This window comes from Numenius arquata, chromosome 4 (assembly GCF_964106895.1).
Source record: "Numenius arquata chromosome 4, bNumArq3.hap1.1, whole genome shotgun sequence".
Lineage (NCBI taxonomy): Eukaryota > Metazoa > Chordata > Aves > Charadriiformes > Scolopacidae > Numenius > Numenius arquata.
This window is the reverse complement of record NC_133579.1, coordinates 12,700,049-12,718,760: the sequence shown is the minus strand read 5'-3', so window position 1 is coordinate 12,718,760 and position 18,712 is coordinate 12,700,049. Positions and strand designations below refer to the sequence as shown.

At 35.7% G+C, this 18,712-nt stretch overlaps 1 protein-coding gene across 1 annotated transcript in view; it reads left to right on the top strand.

Moving 5' to 3' along the window:
• SNTG1 (syntrophin gamma 1) overlaps positions 1 to 13,776 on the top strand; it is a 150,331-nt gene extending 136,555 nt beyond the window's left edge. The window contains exons 16-17 of the mRNA XM_074146787.1: positions 4,118 to 4,228; positions 13,618 to 13,776. Coding sequence (XP_074002888.1) covers positions 4,118 to 4,228; positions 13,618 to 13,776 — 270 coding nt within the window. The remainder of the gene's footprint in view (positions 1 to 4,117; positions 4,229 to 13,617) is intronic.
• Positions 13,777 to 18,712: the final 4,936 nt, after the last annotated feature.

The window sequence follows — 18,712 nt, the reverse complement described above, 5'->3', positions numbered from 1 at the left end:
CTTGGTCTTCTATCAAAGCATGATAAAGTTGTGTGCCTCGACTTGAGAAGTGTCTCAGTATCCTCATGAATAGCTGATCTACTACAGATTTTTTTTTAATTTTGTTGTAATTTGTGTTTTAAAAGGAATTGCCACCTTGTCTACCCATCACATCTATTTTAGGGTAAACGAAATTTTACTGCTTCCTAAAAATGCTATATATAGTCATGTAAAATATTCTCAGTGATGCAGGTTATACACAGTTACTGAGGATTACACAAAGAAAACAATTGAAGAGAACAGGCTGCTTTTATTAACTTAAAGAAGCCCTATCAGAATGTATTGTACAGTGTTGAGCTCAGTAACACTCTTACCTTCAAACCAGTAAGTACTTTTGCCTATATTCTATAATTCATAAAAGCTGATTTAGGAATAATTTATATGACACATATTTAGGTTTTTGGTAATTTGTGAAAAAGCCAACATGTTTTACAAATGTACTTGCTGCTTAGAAGTCAATCTATACATAAATATATGTATATACATTTGTACAAAATTATATCAACCTATGTTAACTCCCTGAAGCAAGCATTCAACAAATGGTTCTGAGAAACTGTGATGTTCAAAAACATGAAAAAAATCATTCACCTGGCTTTGACAGTGACAAAAATCACCCAAGGGTGCCTATTCCTAATGCAGCAGAATTAGCCTTTAAAATTATAACTCAGAACAGTCACCACAGTGAGCAGTGTGACACTGAAGTCAGCACATAGGAACGTGAAAGAAAACAACATGTGAAACTGTCTCTCTCTTGTTTATGTGGAAGGCACTGGAAGAGGTTGTCCAGAGAAATTGTGGATGTCCCATCCCTGGAAATGTTCAAGGCCAGGCTGGATGGGGCTTTGAGCAACCTGGTCTAGCGGGAGGTGTTCCTGCCCATGGCAGGAGGGCTGGAACTCGATGATCTTTAAGGTCCCTTCCAACCTGAACCATTCTATGATTCTATAATTCTATGTCACTGCTGTAGCTACACATCTCTCTGAAAATGGGTGCTTAGGTGAGTAGGTCTTGCTTCTCCTTTCTACTTTGGCACTATGGGGTAGTCATAATAAAGGGATTAGTCTGGTCCTGTTCACTGCTTATGCATTTTGCAGTAACGAAACTGAAAACAAAAAAAAACCACGCAAAACATATGAAAACACAAGATGAAGTAACGGAGGGATCCCCAAGATACTGTATTTTAGGAAAGTGATCTGACTGCTGGTCACAGCATTCTGCATCATCTTGTATATCTGCTACACATGCAAAATGTGCAGTTCTGGATACAGAGGGCAGCACTTCAGCTTCTTTGGTAGGAGACAGGGAATTAAATGGGTCTTACTGGGCATACAATTAAATAATTCATCCAATTTTAGCTATCTAGATTTTGGACATCTAGTTTAAGCTAGTTGTTACACTTCTACTGCAGCGTGGCTCATTGAGGTGTAGACACATCCGGAGTGTATCAGAGTGAACCAGTATTCATCCCAGTTCAAACTAGGATGAAGGAACAGTTACTCAGAAATTCTCTAGAAAAAAAAAAAAGCAGCCAAGTTGACTAGCTTGAATGTTTGAAATACTTTGTATTCCTGACTTAATAACTTAAAACTCACAACCTTTCCACACTCTTATTTTTGCATGTGGACATATTTGAGAAAAAATGTGTGCAATTCATTGAAGATCACTCAGAATAAACAGATAGTTCTTTAATTTGGGAATGATTTCATGCATTGTCATTTCATGCATTTTTATACCTTACGCATTAGACAAAAAGTGTTTAATAGTCTCTATGAAGTACACTGTTGAACTCTCAGTTCTAGGAACTTGTTTTGATATCCTGATGGAAGAAGTGCGGTCTTGCTGAGATTAGTCTCAAGAAGGATTTCATCCTCTCCACGCTACAGACCTGATTTTGCAATGTACTTAAGTAAGAGCCATTGCTAAGTAGGGCTCTCCAAAACCAATGTTATGCATAAACTAAAGTGTGTTCTTGAATCATGCCAGTGGTTTTTTGTGACTGTCATTCTCTTTCCTCTGAGTGGGAATGAAGCAAGGGGCAAAACTGCATGGGAAATGCCCAAGGTCTGCAGTTCTATACATCCTTCATTTTCACTTGAACTTAATCTGATTAGGAATAAGGCCAGGTACCCTGGGATTTTGCCTTCCCATCTAAGGATCCTTTTTACTACTGCACCTCTCTCCTGGCTTTCCCATACATCATCAGAGAAGAGGAAGATGATAGCTCATTTCTTTCGTTGTTGTTCTCCTGAGATAGAGAGACCATCAATGCCCTTTACATTTCTTATCTAGGAAATGACATGTTTAAATAGATTTGCTGTTCCTGCAGAAAGGCAATGGTCTTGATCTTCTGACAAGATTTGTTGAGCTACACAGGTCTGTAAAAAAAAGGAGTTTACAACACAGGTAGGAGGTATGGCCACCTGAATGGTATACTAAGTTGTTTTGTTTTGTTTTGTTTTAACTCCTATCAACAGGACATAAGTAAACATCATTGATCAAACAAAGTGAAAGGAATTGCACACAGAGATGATTGAAGCTATTCTATTTTCTGTAGAAAGACTGGTGGGCTCAGGAAGACATTTGAAACAAATATGACATAGTCACATAAATTGCCAAATCCCCCTAGTTTATCTGAAACAGAATGTCCTTAACTCTGTTTATGGTAGATGGGAGCTTACCTGTCATATACACGCAGAGAATTAAAGTGGTGCTGACATTAGGGTTTTTTTACCTCCAAGTGGTAAATATATAAAGAGAATTTTGGGGAAAATAATTCTAGCACTTGCTTTGTGTACTGTGCACACTTAAGATACTGTTCTTTTGGTTTTTTCCCTCTGCATGTTACTAAGGCAAACACAGCTAACTTTATTTATCTTGGTACGGGTTAGAGATTTTTCCAGTCAATTAAATTAACATAAAGAGATCAACAAATCCTGAAGCAAAGGGACCTGCATAGATTTAGGACAGTTAAAAATTTGACCTTCCTCATATTCTGTTTAATTTCAAGTAGATACTAAATCATTCATACATATAGACAAAGGACACCAATGGAAGTGTAATGCTATGCCACTGAGAGGAAGTCGTTTACAAACCCTTATATAAAAGAAACTGGAACAATACTTCTCGCCTTAAGTCACTGTGTTATACGATGCATGTGAAATTAATGTCTCCTCAAAGTAACAGCACAATGTGAGTGAGAACAACCTTATAATTATGTGAAATACTACTGAAATCACAATGAAAAATGTTAGTGCTTCAAAATTTATGGAAGGTGTTGGGGGAAATCTTTAAATAAGACTAAAAAGACTTACAATAAAAAATAGCTCTTTTCCACTTTTAAGCAAAGTAGTTTGAAATGCATTTTTTTCTGCCTAAATCCACATTAGATATATAAAAAAAAAAGATGTCTTTTTAGCCAGCTGTAAATTTTATTAATTACATATTTATTCAGTAGAGCAGTCTGTCTTTTTTTTCAACAAGACACAATGTCATTCGTAATATAATTCCCTGAAAGGCCACTGATATGCCTAGACCTGCTCAAATTCCTGATTAGAGCTTTCATAAGTAAACTCAAAATCAGTTCTCATTGCAGGGTTTCCATTTTTTATTTTATCATTTACAATTTTTTTTTTTTAATTTGATATGCCCTTTCTGTTAATGCAACTAGATTTTTTAATGTGGAAAGGAAAAGAGAGGACTTCTATGACAGGTTATCACTTCAGATGGACTAGGGAATCCACAGATTGTCAGTGGAAAAAAATCTTTGTTTTTTGGCATGACAATCAATTTACTAATCCTTTTTATTTGTTTAATCAGGATTAAATATAGATAAAGGAATTTCGGAGTAAATTTTGCAAATGTAGTCTGACTGATCTGAATCAGATACTGACAAAGTATAATACATACATATAATGAAAGGAACATCAGTCCACATAACACTCAATTGATTTAATTATGTATCACAGAGGGGTTAAAAATTCCCTTGGAAGGAGATCCACTATTTCTAATACAATTTTCAGTGGTAACTACACTGACTTGCTTGTGCATGGTTTTTTATGTTTCTTTTTTTTTCCTCTAGGCTGTACTTTGGAGGTACAAGTTTTCCCAGCTGAAAGGTTCTTCAGACGATGGGAAGAGCAAAATCAAATTTTTGTTCCAAAACCAAGATACTAAACAAATTGAAGCAAAGGTAAAAACAATACATTGTTTGTTTTGTAAAGGCAATGTACATTAAAAGCAGTTATCAAAGCAGCTAGGGGAATGGAGGAGTAAATTAAACTAACTTACTTAGCGATATTAGATTAATGCACAAAGTCAAAGAATGCAAAGTAAATGAAACAAATTACAAGAAAAGAAAACTGAACCAATTGCTTGGATTTTTGCTAGCTAACAGTTTTTTGAATGGTGTAATTACATTAAAAATAATAAAAAATAGGGCTCACTGTATATGGTTTTAGGCAGTTTGCCAACTCTCCTCTCTATCATTTTGATAAAACTGGCTGAGAGTTTGAATGCCTTGTTTTTCACCCTATGCTCGTGTCATGAAGAAATGGTGCAAAATATATCTTTAAGTCAACCTGAGGACAAAACCCAGCAAAGGTCTAATATCTGTTTTTATTTCTCTGAGCAAAAAAGTTCCCTTATAAGACTGAAGCTTTGTGTCTGTGTCTAATTCAAAATCAGAAAAGTTGTCTTTTCAGTTGTGCTTTTGATTCAAGAGTTAATTTATGAGAATGGTAACCCTGAGAGATTTATGCTTAGTTTGATTTATATCTTTTGAGACTAGGGCATTTACTGTCCCAATGTGTGTCAGGAGAAGTGATCTCTTAGGATCTTTGATAACTGGAATTGCCTTAGAGTCTGAATTGAAGGTCTTTTTGACTAGAAATCCAATTTTTGTGTAAACCTAAAGAATACTTTCTTGGCCACCCATAAGTCTTGCCTTTGAAGCATTTGCTATAACATTTTTCCTGATTGTGTCAGAGAGAAAACTGCTGAATGAATGTGATAACAATACAGTTCTATGAGCAAAAAGGAAATGGATAAATAAATTGTTGTCTAAAAGGGCTAAATATGCACAGCACAATAAAGTATTTAAAGAAAAAAGGCATTGTATCGGGGGCAGTTGTGAATGTAAATGCAAATAGCTACATTAGGTAGCTATTTTTCCTTCCTACATATCACTTTATGTTTGGTATTAATTATTTTCTACCTAACAGCTACTTCCTTGATTTTGAATGTTTTACTTAATACAATGTATGTATGTATGTATGTATGTGTGTAAAAGTTCCCGTTAAATCAACAGCAATGAAGTGTAACGGAGCATGGCTCTTGATACTTTCATGTTTGATACATCTCAAAGATAAATATTTTCTTACTTCTGAATTCCTTCAGAAATTGTTTTAAATACACAGAATTTATTTTAATCTCTAATAAGACAACATAACTAAAAAGCCTAACGTCATGAGGATGATTTTCTCTTAAACAAATAATTGGAAAAATTTATTGTGCCCCTAAGTACAGTTGAAGGATGAAACTTATCATTATGTTTCTAATATCTGTCTGCTATTGCTACTGTATTAACACATGGTTGTAGGACTAAAGAAATTACATAGGAATCCAAGAATGGAAAAGTGTTTCTTTTTTTTTTTTTCCCAGAAAAACTAGAATATATTTTTAATACTAAATTATATTAAAAACAAGGTATGAAATATAGATTTTGAAGAAGAAAAATAGTTTTAATCAAATATTTTAAAGTTTTAAATTAAATCTGTCATGTGTATCACTTTATAAGACTCAGAGATATCCTAGTACCTTTATTGTACCTATTGTTATTCCCACTCAAACTGAATAGAGCTTTATTTATAGCAAATCTCATCTTTCTACCTTTTATCAAGGTAGCGATTCTACCTTTTACCTTATGAAGGAAGAATGTTCCACAAACTTCCTAGCATGCTTATTAATATGCTGTCATGTTCCCTGGTTGCTTCTCTTCATTATAAATTTAAACTTTCACATTGACCAATTTGGAAATAGAAATTTTTTTACTTTTAATTCATTTTCTTGGTGATCAAAGCATATCAGTTATATCATGATAAAAAACTGTAGGATTATGTTATCTTTGGAAGTGCCACAGCATTTATAGTGAGCACTTCTATCCATTTCAATTTGTTTACATATGAACTATGTTGCTTAATCTAATACAGATAAATGTAGCTATAAAATGATTGTGAAGATTCTTGGGTTGTATTTTGGTTAATTTAAAATCCTGTGGATAGGCCCCTTCCATATCCTTTAAGTTTTTAATGGATTTAAAGCACTGTTCATCATTAGAGGTGGAACAATCAAGCCTCTATTTTTTGGACTTTACTAGCATTACAGAGTTAGAGGTATAGCTATTTGGGGAACTCTTGAGCCATTAAGAAACATTAATCAGATTTTCAGAAATGCTTGTAATGCCGTGTTTCATGCATACTGTATGCAGGCTTCATTTGGAATCAGATGATGGGAATTTTGTAAAACATCTGTTAAAGGTTGTGATGAATATTCATGGCCACAGCTATCATCACCTGTTAAATGCAGCCCTGTGCTTCAGCTGGCCTGGAGACCCACTGTTGTAAGGGGAAAGACAGCATAACATTTTCTCTACATAAAGATAATTTTTTGCCGGTTATATCAAACGGGGAATAATCAGAATATAGTGAAATGAGAGCTCACTGCTGAGAACAAAACCAAAAATCTGAGGAGCCATTTCCCCAACATATTAGGGCTCTTCACTTCTGCATTCACAGGCAGTAATGTGGAAGAAGGGCATGGCAGGTAACTTTGATACAGCTGAAGAGAGTCACTAGGACCAAGAGTGCTTTTTTCCCCCTTCATTGTTAACACTAACATGCCCTACACATACCTGATCTAAGACTAACGCTTTTCTTGCTTCCAAGGTCTGCTTTCCTCCATCTCTGACTTTCAGCTATGGCACATATGGAATGTGTTAATGAATTTAATGCATTATAATTCACTTACTCCCTGCAAATGTGAGGTGGTTTTTTTGTTGTTTGTCTTTTTCTTTTTTTTTTTTTTTAAATAATATTGCTTCTGTCATGGTCAACGGCTGGCTGAATATAAGCTGGCATTGTGCCCATGTGGCCAAGAAGGCCAACAGCATCCTGGCCTATATTTAGGCCAGGATTTATATTTAGGCCAGTGTGGCAAGTCGGACTAGGAAAATGATCGTCCCCCTGTACTGAGCACTGGTGAGGCCACACCTGGAGTGCTGTGTCCAGTTTTGGGCCCCCCCACTACAGGAAAGACATTGAGGTGCTGGATTCTGTCCAGAGAAGGGCAATGAAGCTGGTGAGGGATCTGGAGAACAAGTCTTATGAGGAGCAGCTGAGGGAACTAGAGAAAAGGAGGCTGAGGGGAGACCTTATCACTGCCTACAACTACCTGAAAGGAGGTTGTAGTGAAGTGGGGGGGTCGATCTCTTCTCCCAAATAACAAAGGCACAAGAGGACATGGCCCAAGAGAACACAGCTCTCTCGTCTCTCAAGGACAAGAGGAAATGGCCTCAAGTTGTGCCAGGGAAGGTTTAGATTGGATATTAGGAAACATTTCCTCACGGAATAGATTATCAAGCATTGGAACAGGCTGCCCAGGGAAGTGGTTGATTCCCTACTCCTGGTGATAATTAAGAGACCGGACATGGTTTAGTGGTGGACTTGACAGTGTTAGGTTTATGATTGGACTCAATGATCTTAAAAGTCTTTTCCAACCTAAATGATTCTGATTCTATATAATTCCTTCCTGTAAAAATGAGTTATCAAAATCCTAAACACTTCCTGTCTTCCTTCGTTTCTGCCCATGTATCTCATGCTATCCCAGATGTGTGTGATTATGGCATGTTGTATCTATGTGGTAATATCCCTTAGCTTTAGAACACTTATTATCTAGAGAGTTAAGATTTTCAGAGTGCTTAGCTGTTGAGTTTTTATCCAAACTTCTTATAAATTTGTTATTATTCTAGAAATACATTCAGACTTGTAGATGGATATTTCTTGGAAAAAAGATAATTATGCACCACCATTTAAATTTTAGCCATACTGTCTTCATAATTGTCCAGCAGCTCTTCTGTATTCTGGTGGAATATACAGAGATATCACTGTTAATGTTTGAAGAATCTAGGAAAAATACTTTTTGAGAAAAAATACAGAACCACATCCATTCATCAGTCAGCTTTTTTTTTTTCTCTCGAGAAACACAGTTGCCACCAGAGTTTATATTCCTAAGTGACAGATAGACCTTCACTGACACTGAATAACTAATATTTTTATAATGCTGTCAAAATTTTTTATAGTGTACTCCATGCCTGATGTAACAAAATTCAAAATGGCATGCTTGAGACACACAAGTTGCGATGGATTTAGTTGAAGTTTCACCAGGTATACTTCTTTTCAGCTTGAAAATAGTTTAAAATGTTTAAACATTTGCATTACTCTCTCAGATATTGTTAAAATACTGCCTTTTTTTTTCTGTAGAGATTTTGTACTGATGCTTTTGCTTGGTTTCCCTGTGAGTAATGTTGTGTTACTATAAAGATATATAGTGTAGTATAAAAGCAGTGTTTCCTTGTAGATTTAAGCAATTCCAGTCTGAAAAATCTGAACAGTAATTACCATAGGTCACACCAGTGGGTCTATGGCAGAGTGCCTGGATGCAAACACCTAACTTTGAAGGTCTCTAAGGCAAGGTCTAAGTGGTTTCTGAGAAGAAAACCACTTAGGGGCAACATTAATCACCGATACACCTTAGACTTTCCAATCTGTAGGTTATTTCCCAGCTGTCACTCAGCAGGAGATATTGCACAGGTTTGCACAGTCAGACAGAATTTTTCTGACTGAGAGCTACAAAATAGAGCTGTCGGCTTGGCAGATTGTGGAGCCTACGTGTCCTGCTCCGTTCGTACTGAGCAGTTGGGGTTGTGTTGAAAAAACTAAGCAGAGAAGGGCAAAGCTTTCTCCTTGTCTGTAAGACACAAAGGGATCCATTTAGTCACCTTCCTATTGAGTTACCTATCTATTGACCTATTTGTTTAGCTATAGTTTAATGATCCATTAGTGTCTCTCCAGTACCACAGCACCTTCCAGAGGCTAACACAGTCTCAGGACTGTAATAAACTCAGAGTGCTGTGCTCTTCAATTTTACCTGGCTAAGTATTGGACCACTGCAATAGAAACTGCTTTATATTTTTCTGAAAAAAAATGAAGAGTATCTTAAATCTATGAGAGATACTGTTTTGAGATAGATATATATATACGCTCACAAACATAGGAGTATGTAATGTATATAAAAATCAACATCAGCGCTGTTTTTCTTATTACATGCAATTTCCATTGTAATTTTGTAAGTAAACACACCCATCAGTAATTTCTGTGAACTGAGAGTTTCTGTGCCTTGTAAAACATACGTATAACTCAGAAGCTGCACTCTGGTCTATGCTTTCACCTTTCTCAACTTGCAGGGCTTTTTCACAGCTCAACAGTTTTGTCAGAAAAACTCAGGTGAGGCCACACAGCTGTGCTGCATCAGGTTAGCTTTTGTTCACAAACTAGCTGAACCCCTCAGCTGAGTGTTACAAAACCAAAGTGAATACAAAAATCAGCACATTAAGATGAAGATCAAGTGAATTGTCTTTGGCTATTTGAATATGGAGAACAGAAGAGGGCAGAAATATGGTATCAGCAAAGGAAAAAATGTAACTTCAAGGATGTAGTATTAATACTTACTAATTAATTAATTAATAGTAATTAATGACAATTATTTGTACTTAAAATTATCTTGTATAGAAATCTAAACTAAAATATGGCAAATAGCCTGAGTTACTGTTGTTGTAATGTGAACAAAATGCTCACTTTCAAGTGTTGCAAGGTGTCTTGATGGTTGTCTGCACCATTTTCCAGACTGACATTTCTTTTCGTTTTAAGTATATTCTCCAAAATATAATTTCAAATTAATCCTTGTTCTTAGCCTGGAGGGTTTTTCTGTGAGCCTCACAGTGCTCTTCAATTTAGAATATCATCTTTAAATGAGTTTTAAGTATACATCCTTAGAATTTTTACAGAGTGATTGCTCAATTGTAGTGACAATATTCTGAGTTCAGATTTCTGACCTGTGTGGGTTTGTGTCATTCAATTTTTAGTGTCCGCATGCCTCGCACAGGGATTATCTGTTTAATATTTATTTTAGATCAGACCCTATGCTACTATAGAGAAACCACGTAACACCACATTTGATGAAAGAATAAATATCCTCTCATATCAACAGTTTATATATGCATGAAAGAAAAGATTTTTTTCTAACCATATCATGAATACTTACAGACTTACAATTGCTCTATTTTGTATTTTGTAGATGTATTCTTTATGTAGTTGTATGATTAATAAAATGCAATAAGAGTTGGTGGGTTTTTTTTTCATCTGGGGGCACTCTTTCCATCTCTGTCCTTCCAATCCATTTTTTCTTTGTGAAAGGTTACTAGAATTCCCGTACACTTCTGACTATGCTCAATGACTGCAGCTTTTTCACATACCTGCCCACTTACATTGTCCTCAGCAGAAACTGTGGATGTTTAGATTAATAATCTGGCAATGTCTGATATAATGACAGCAATGTAGGGTGAGAGTAGTTTGAACAAGAGATAGCTTAGAAAGACATTTTGAAACCAGAGGGTACACTGATATTCCAGGAGAGTAGGGTCTTAGGTGAGGTGTACAGAAAACAGTCTGGAAATTGGAATATTGGTAGATTGTGTACTTGTGCACGGACAAGTAGCTGTGGCTTAAATTTGTATTTCTTTACTTTTTTGGGGGTCAGATCATTTGCTTTTCCTTTCTGGTAGGAACTTTAATGGCTTCACTGCATATTTCTTCAGGTTTCTTAGGGTTTGCCTGTTTATTTGAAACTTCATCTGAAGCTGGGTGTACAATACACAGTACCCTGCCTAGATGAAAGTGTATTCAGACAAGAGGATGAAGGATGACTGACGACAAAGTATATACGAAAACACCCAGGGGTGCTAGGTGTGCACAAAAGTGGTGCAGACCCACAGGCAGCTAAAAGTGCAAGTTCTCAGCAGAAGTGAGGGAATGTTTTGTCTGTCAGCAGCTCTACGTGAAGTCTTATCTATTCATTAAGATTTCGTGTTATTATGCTAATCTGCCAGAAAAGTGTTGCTCTTGATAGATCACATTCCCATCAATCAGGCTCCTGTGAATTGAGCTGCAGCCATTAATCAGGCCTGTATGTACTCACCACATACCACTCAGCCTACTGTGCTTCACATCGCTTTAATTTCCAGTTAAATATGCATGTCTACATTGAAATTGAAATAGGAATAATGTTTCATGGCAAATAGTAATCCAGCATTTACTGACTTCTTAGTGCTCATCTTTGCAGTCAAGGTAATTTCTGTGTTGCATCATTGCTGTCAATAATAGTGATTCAACGGAACCTTTGGAGGCTGTGTGCTGTTGCCTCACCCATTTTCCTTGAAGGTCCATTGAACAATGGCTCTTTCCAATGTGTTACTGTTGCAGAAACACCTGTGATAACTGTTGTTAATAATTGTACTAATGCACTGTGAAAATTCAGCGTCCAGTAGCTGTAATTATAATAGTAAGAACTTTCAGCTAGCAGGGTTACCTAATTGACTTGAACAATTCTCAAACTGTAATATTTGTTTTAATAGTCTCATCCTGTTGAGACACAGGGGGAAATGTAGTCTTTCTACAGATAACACATGGAATTGATATTACGAATATTTTGCTGTTCTACTAAATATTTATTCTCTTATCTTAAGCTTTAGTTTTATTTTTATAGTACGAGAAGGATTTGAATGACTGATAGTTCTTATTCTGAAATAGCTTCCATGATTCCTTGTTTACTCATCTTTGAATTTCCATTGTTTTCCTATCTATGATAAATTTTATTTTGAAATTTGAGGGAAGAAAAAGACCTTTGGCATAGTAATAAAATTGCACTTTTCACAATGTTTGAAAATGAGAATGTCTCTAAACAGGTTTTTTTAAAATGGACACAGATGGCAGGTTTGTGAAACTTGGCATAAACTTTATCTTCTTTATTGAGAATTGGTAGTTAAGGGAGTTTAAAGAAGCTCATGGGATGTTATAAATTCATTTCTGAGCACGTCTGAAGGACATCTGCTCAGGTTGTAAGAGAGCTGAACAAAGCTTCACCTATTCAGTACATCACTGGACATTCTGCACATACAGCTGTCTGCTTTCAGGCAGTTGTTCCCCCTCGCACATGAGGGATTTATGAATGTCTCCATGAATTACGTGAAGCAATATCTTCCAGGAAATCTCAAGAGGCAGAAAATTGCAGGTTAATGTCATTTTGAGAGATTTAGCAATTTTTGTTGACTTTACAACATTATCAATATTCTTCTAAACAAAAAAGCAAAACCCTCTGCACTACATAGCCTGGAAATACCAGTGCTGGACAGAAAGACAAAAAGAATGTACCACAGATATTTATTACTGGCTTCATATTACAGTGAAGAAATCTGTATAGTCAGTGAGTCAAAGCAGAAAGATGGAAACCCTGCAACATCATCCCTGCACTTATATGTGTTCAAATACCTCAGTATTTGCTTTCAAATACAACGGATATTTATGGATTGAATGTCAACTCCAGAAACACATACTGAAGATAAGATTAAAAAAAAAAAATTAGACAAAGACAATTAGACACAAAGGAGCAAATTTATATATGGAAAAAAAATGTAGTTTTTATTTATTTCCTCAGTAGTGGTGTCTAAAAGAGTCCCAGTCTGCTGAGGAGCTACAAAGAAATGTAAATTAAAGTAGAAAAAGAAGGACTTTGCCTAGTATTGCTAATAAGTCTAGAAAATGGAGTCTGTTCCTTTTTTTTCAGTCCAGTAACTCTTTCAATGAAAACAGATCCAGAATATCCCTGTTTGATACTAGCTCTTTTTGAATGTGTATTTTTATTTTATTTTTGTTATTAAAAAATCAGCATAAGTAAGATAATAGCTACCAGTGTGAGGTGACATGATGAACAAATGTAACATATGTTGAACTCAATGTTATTGATCTTTGTGGGCACATTGGGTATGCAGTAGTCCAGAGATGTGTAGACTGTTATGGTGCAGTCATTCAATTTCTATGTAAATTAACCAGCAAAATTGCCAGATTTGCATTAACCTGAGACAAGAAAAAAATATTATATAGTATTATATATAATATATATAAGTGTATATATATAAAAAAATATATAATTATAGTATATTATATCACGTTCCTTCCCCTTTAACCAGTAGGATCTCATATTTCTATGGAGGCACTTAACTCAGAAATTTGTCCATCTTAGACTCCAAACAATTATTTACTGAAGTCCCTATAATGGAGAATTGTCAGGCACATTAGCAGAATTACATCAAACTATTAAAATGATTGCTATTTGAATAGCGGTTCATTCCTGTGTATATGTTTGTGAGATGTTCTTTTGTTTCATGTTTAATCTTTTTGTTTTCACTTCCAGGAGCTGGAGTTTTCCAACTTGTTTGCTGTCCTTCACTGTATCCACTCATTCTTTGCAGCCAAAGTGGCTTGTTTGGACCCTTTGTATGTAGGCAGTCAAGCCACAACTTCTGCTGCTCCCACGACTTCTGGTACTGGCAAATTAAAGTATACTACTTGACATCTCACATTACGGCACTGCCACTTAACAACAAGACATAACAATGTATAAATATTCATAAGATGTAGACCTTTGGTGAACCATGTATGTGGAAACCAGTTCTGGAGGCAAGACATCTTGCAGCATCAGCAGATAAATGGTCACGTGGGATCATAAATTCATCTCTGTTCTGCAAGACATCAGTAAATAAACCTAGTCAAAACCCCAGAATAGGATGGATATGCTTTTAGTATGATCTATTTGTACTTACATAGTGCTTTAAGCAACACTGGAAGCAAAGGAATAAATGACGAATTGAAGCACTTCAGTATTTAATAAAATTTTCAAGTTGCTGTAATAATACACAAATAGAATTGTCATTTTCCTGTTTTCAGACGTTTTTTATGACAATATACTAAACTCTGAGTATGAACTTAATACCCTATCATTATATTATAAATGACATAAGAGCAAGCAACAAGCATATAGTACACGGTGACAAGGAGATAAGCATGAAAAGGCGTTTGTGTAAGTATCTCCTTAAATAAGAAAGCACTTTAAACACTGTTGTAAATCCATACTTGTGTCCATACATGGAGTCATGCTTCTTTTTCTATTTTTTTTCTTTCAGTCTAACAACAACAAAAAATATATAGCCATATTGAACTGATACTTTAAAAAAGAGCCTCAAAAAGCAAAACACCTTTCCATGACTAAGGCCCTTTTCTTTGAGTAAAAAGAATGTGATATGAATTTAATTTTAATTACTAATTAAGTGCAAATGTGTAAAATATCACATCTGCTATTTACTTCCTCCCTTTTTTTGTCAAGAATTAAATTCTGTAAATCTAATAGTCTTTGTTCACAAGACTTAGCTGTTGAATTTGTTTAAGAGGCAATCCACTTAATACCTTGTTTCCATGTTTACCCTAGATTTCACATTATAAGTAGGAACTCTGTTCCAGTCAGGCTCTCAACAAAAGAGACATTCTACATTATGCTTGAAAAATGAATCCACCCTTTGAATTCTTAGTAATTTCTTTTTTATATATATTGTTAGTAAAAGAGAGGAATAAATTAAATAACCTGTAAAGAATAGATGACAGAATGAATAATGTCTTTGTATGTTAAGAATATTACATCACTCTGGACCACGTACTAGTTCCAGAGTATCATTTAATGATGAAATCTGAGGGAGTTGTAAATTTAAAATAAGTTTATTTAAATATCATTTTGCAAAATAATTTAACTTTGTGTTATTACGTACATGAGTGAAGATGGGAAAATGGTGGGAGCATATGTGTGTTATAGCTGAAAAAACAGAAAGTGAGGGATTTTTTTGCTAGACAGGATAAGAGAACCTAAAAAACTGCAGGAAGAATGGTTAGTGCAGCTACAGTGTGTGCATAAAATTTTAAATAGTACTTTGTGGGGTTTCTGTTTATTATATTAGAATCAAAACTTCATTTTTCTCTTTTTTCCAATTACACTTGTTATATAAGCACATAGCACGTAAGGGTTATGGACACTATCTGCCTTGTTTAGCAGAAAGACTAATTCTGTCATATCCCTGTCTATGTATTAAAATAATGAAAACTTCAAAAATGGAGCTGGAGGAAAGCTTTTTCAAAATGGGAACAACTGAAAATGCAAGGCAGGGACAAAACATGAATGAACTCCCGGAGAAAATCATGTCTCTGTTTATTTGCTTTGCATTAGAAGTATCTGGATTTATGTGTGTGAGAGTATCCTTGCCTTGAAGTATCGCTGATCGCACTTGATACTAGTTCCAAATAATCTGAAAATATATTTTCTGGGGACTCATCACTTTCAAATGACTTTCAATACCTGCTTCCTTCTTATTACTACACCTCAAAGGGTTACACATTTATTTTCTATGCTAAATATAATGGAATTATGTTGTAATCCAGCTATTAAATGCTTTAAGTGTCATCAAAATCCACCATTTTCATAGTGGCCATCATGTATTTGTTTATATGAATCATCCCTAAATAAAGGGGTCACATCCTGGTCTCTGAACAACACATAAAACTGCCATGGCTATCCACGGGATCTCGAGTTTGTTCCTGAGAGAGTACAAACCCCAGATTTTTTTGAATGCAAAGCTGCAGCATTCTAAGGGGTTTAACGATGCCAACTGTCCTTGTCGAGAAAGCATACACTGGAAACAAATTTTGACAGAGCACTGACGATGCTGAAAACAGGAGCCTGATATCTGTTAATGACAGTTTTCCTCCTCTGTGAATCTGCTCCTGAATCACCTCCTTCCTTCTCGTGCATCGCTGTGGCACTCAGCTCTTACAGTGCTGGTGTGCGTGAACACCTCAGTGACTGCTCTGCCGCTAATAGCAGCATCTAAAACTCATCAGCTGCCAGCTGAATGGTTCTCTTCTTCTTCAACTATTCATGTTATGTGGACAGTTGTACCACTGAAATTGAGAGTTGTTTCAGGGACGTTGTTTAATCTGCCTAAACGAGCATAACATTTACCCAAACCAGCAGAAAGTATGTCACTGCACATTGCTGTTGATTTAGGGACTCCATGGTATGAAAGCCTCCCAAAAAAACTTGTGCAGAACTGAGGTAATGACATGAACTTTTGGGTCTCCACGAGGGTATCCTAGAGATCTTAGTCATGTATTCTGATTGTAGAACTGTTGTGTTCATCAAGGAGACTTTTGTAACTGGGCATTGAATGCGTAACATTTAAGAGACAAACATTGGCCTGTAAGGTTTTCTAACCACCTATGTTTCAAAGAGCTAAACTGGTGGGGCTTAATCAATACTTTTATTTTCAAGAAGATCAAAGTGATGTTGTGAGAATATAAAATGTCATAGCCTTGACTGCAGGTCAGTGTTGGTTCGTAAATGCAGCAGACACTGACCCCACAAAATATTCAGAGGTGACTCTGTGTCCGGGCTTGCCCGTTTAGAGCAAGTTGGTCAGAAATTCAGTCTTGAACCAAAGAGGGAAAAAATTTAACTCTGTGTTATAATTAATCCTGAAATAGCAAAATATAGTTTAGAAAATCATTAAATGGCTATATTTTTCATTTAGGTACCTACAGGAGATTTCTGTTTAAAGCATAATGAACTTCATAGGCATATGTCAAAACCCAGGCTTTATGTTGCAGCTTCTCATTTCACATGTGACAAATAATGATTTAAAGTATTTTGTAAGTCAACGCAGCCCGGTGACAATGAAATAACAAAATGATAATGAGCTATCAGCTTTTGCTAAAAATCTGTATGCAAGTGAAAGCAAATATTTTAACAAAAAAGAAAACGAACCAACCCATAGCATAAAATGTAATTTGTTCTTTGTCATGATATTCTTAAATAAGTTTAATAAAAAAAATTCTTTATAGTACTATGCCTATTGAAGTGATGTTATATAGTATACCAAAAATATGTACTCTTAAGTATAATTAAATAGATTTGCTTTGATTTGCTTTGCTTTATATGGAAATTTTAGATGATCTGACTTTCACAGAACAAACCATATGCTAGGTTATAGCGTTACCATAATTTTATTATGAAAGTGTTACAGATTTGAATACTTGTTATTCTGGGTTTCATCAGTGAATGAAACTTCCTACATCTGTTTAAAAATACAGTTCCAGATTTTCAAAAGAGCTTTGCATTCCAGCAGCCTGAAGGCACCTTTGAAATAAAAATCAGGATATTTTTAAATGTTGGCCATTTTCTTTTGTTAATTAAGTGCAGGAAGAAGTTTGTGGAGACAAACTAGTTGTAAGTGGGTTATTTTTGAAAACCAGTAATTTGAAATTTTGGCCATTCAAAATAGAATTCATAAGAATATAAAAAAATAATATACAGTATCAATATGCTTTGAGATAACAATAATGAAAAATAATCTTTTCCACATTAGATCTTGATGCCACAAAAATATATTTATGTTCTTTGTGCACTTAGACTTTATCAAAACACCAAAGTGGGTAGTTGAACACTGGAATAGGTAGGTAGGCAGGCCTATCATTTTAAATGTGATTTGGTTTTTCAATGCCTTAAGGTGTTTCTTACATAAAACAAAATATTAAAAAGGCTGAAGATCTTATGAATGTATAATTGCTGCCCTTAGAATTCAGCAGCTTTGCTATATATCATTGTCTAGTACCCTGGAGTATTCCCTATGGCAAAAAGAAAAATCCACTTCCTTACAGGGTCTGGTCTCTGAAATAGTGTAGTAAGTGGAAAAAAAGTTTAAGCTGTTTTTAAAATATTCAACTTTGGGCAATTATGAGTTCAAACTTTGGGCTTGCACCTCTGACCAGTGCTGCATGATGGGAAACATGGGAGACACTCACTCAACCTTGCTAAATTTAAGTTCCTGGCTTAGATGCCTAAGGTAGGACTAGAGGCTCTCAAAAGGGAAATACAAGGCGGGAATGTAGTTCAGGACCTCTGAAGGTGCGTGAATGTGCATGTGTGTCACTCTCTCTAAGAAGGTAGAAGTGAATCTACGTTAGCGTTTTCATTTTAAAGGGAATGTGCTTTTGAAGCCAGGCTCCTGCCTGCTGCCACTCACTGTGCTATTCTTCATATCTCAGATCTATATTTAAGTGCATGAACTGGGTTTTTAGGGTGAAACTGAGCATCACACCTATATGAATTCTTGGTCCTGATCGGTTTTCAGACCACTCAGCCCAGCTGAAGTGAGTCCAAAGGAAAAAAACCCTCTAAGATGCTAACAACACAGCTGCCAGCTCCTGGTGACAGCTGTTCCTGTCTCTGCAGCAGCTGTTGCTCGTGCACCATGGGTTTTTGAAAGACCCTATTAAGCTGAGCTTCACAGGACAGTCCTCCAGAGCTTCGTGCCTGAAGGGGGATGCTGCATTGTGGTAAGGGGCTGAATAAAACTGAAGAAGGATCATGGGTGCCCAGGGCAGGTTATTCTGCATCACCTTTTTCCCTC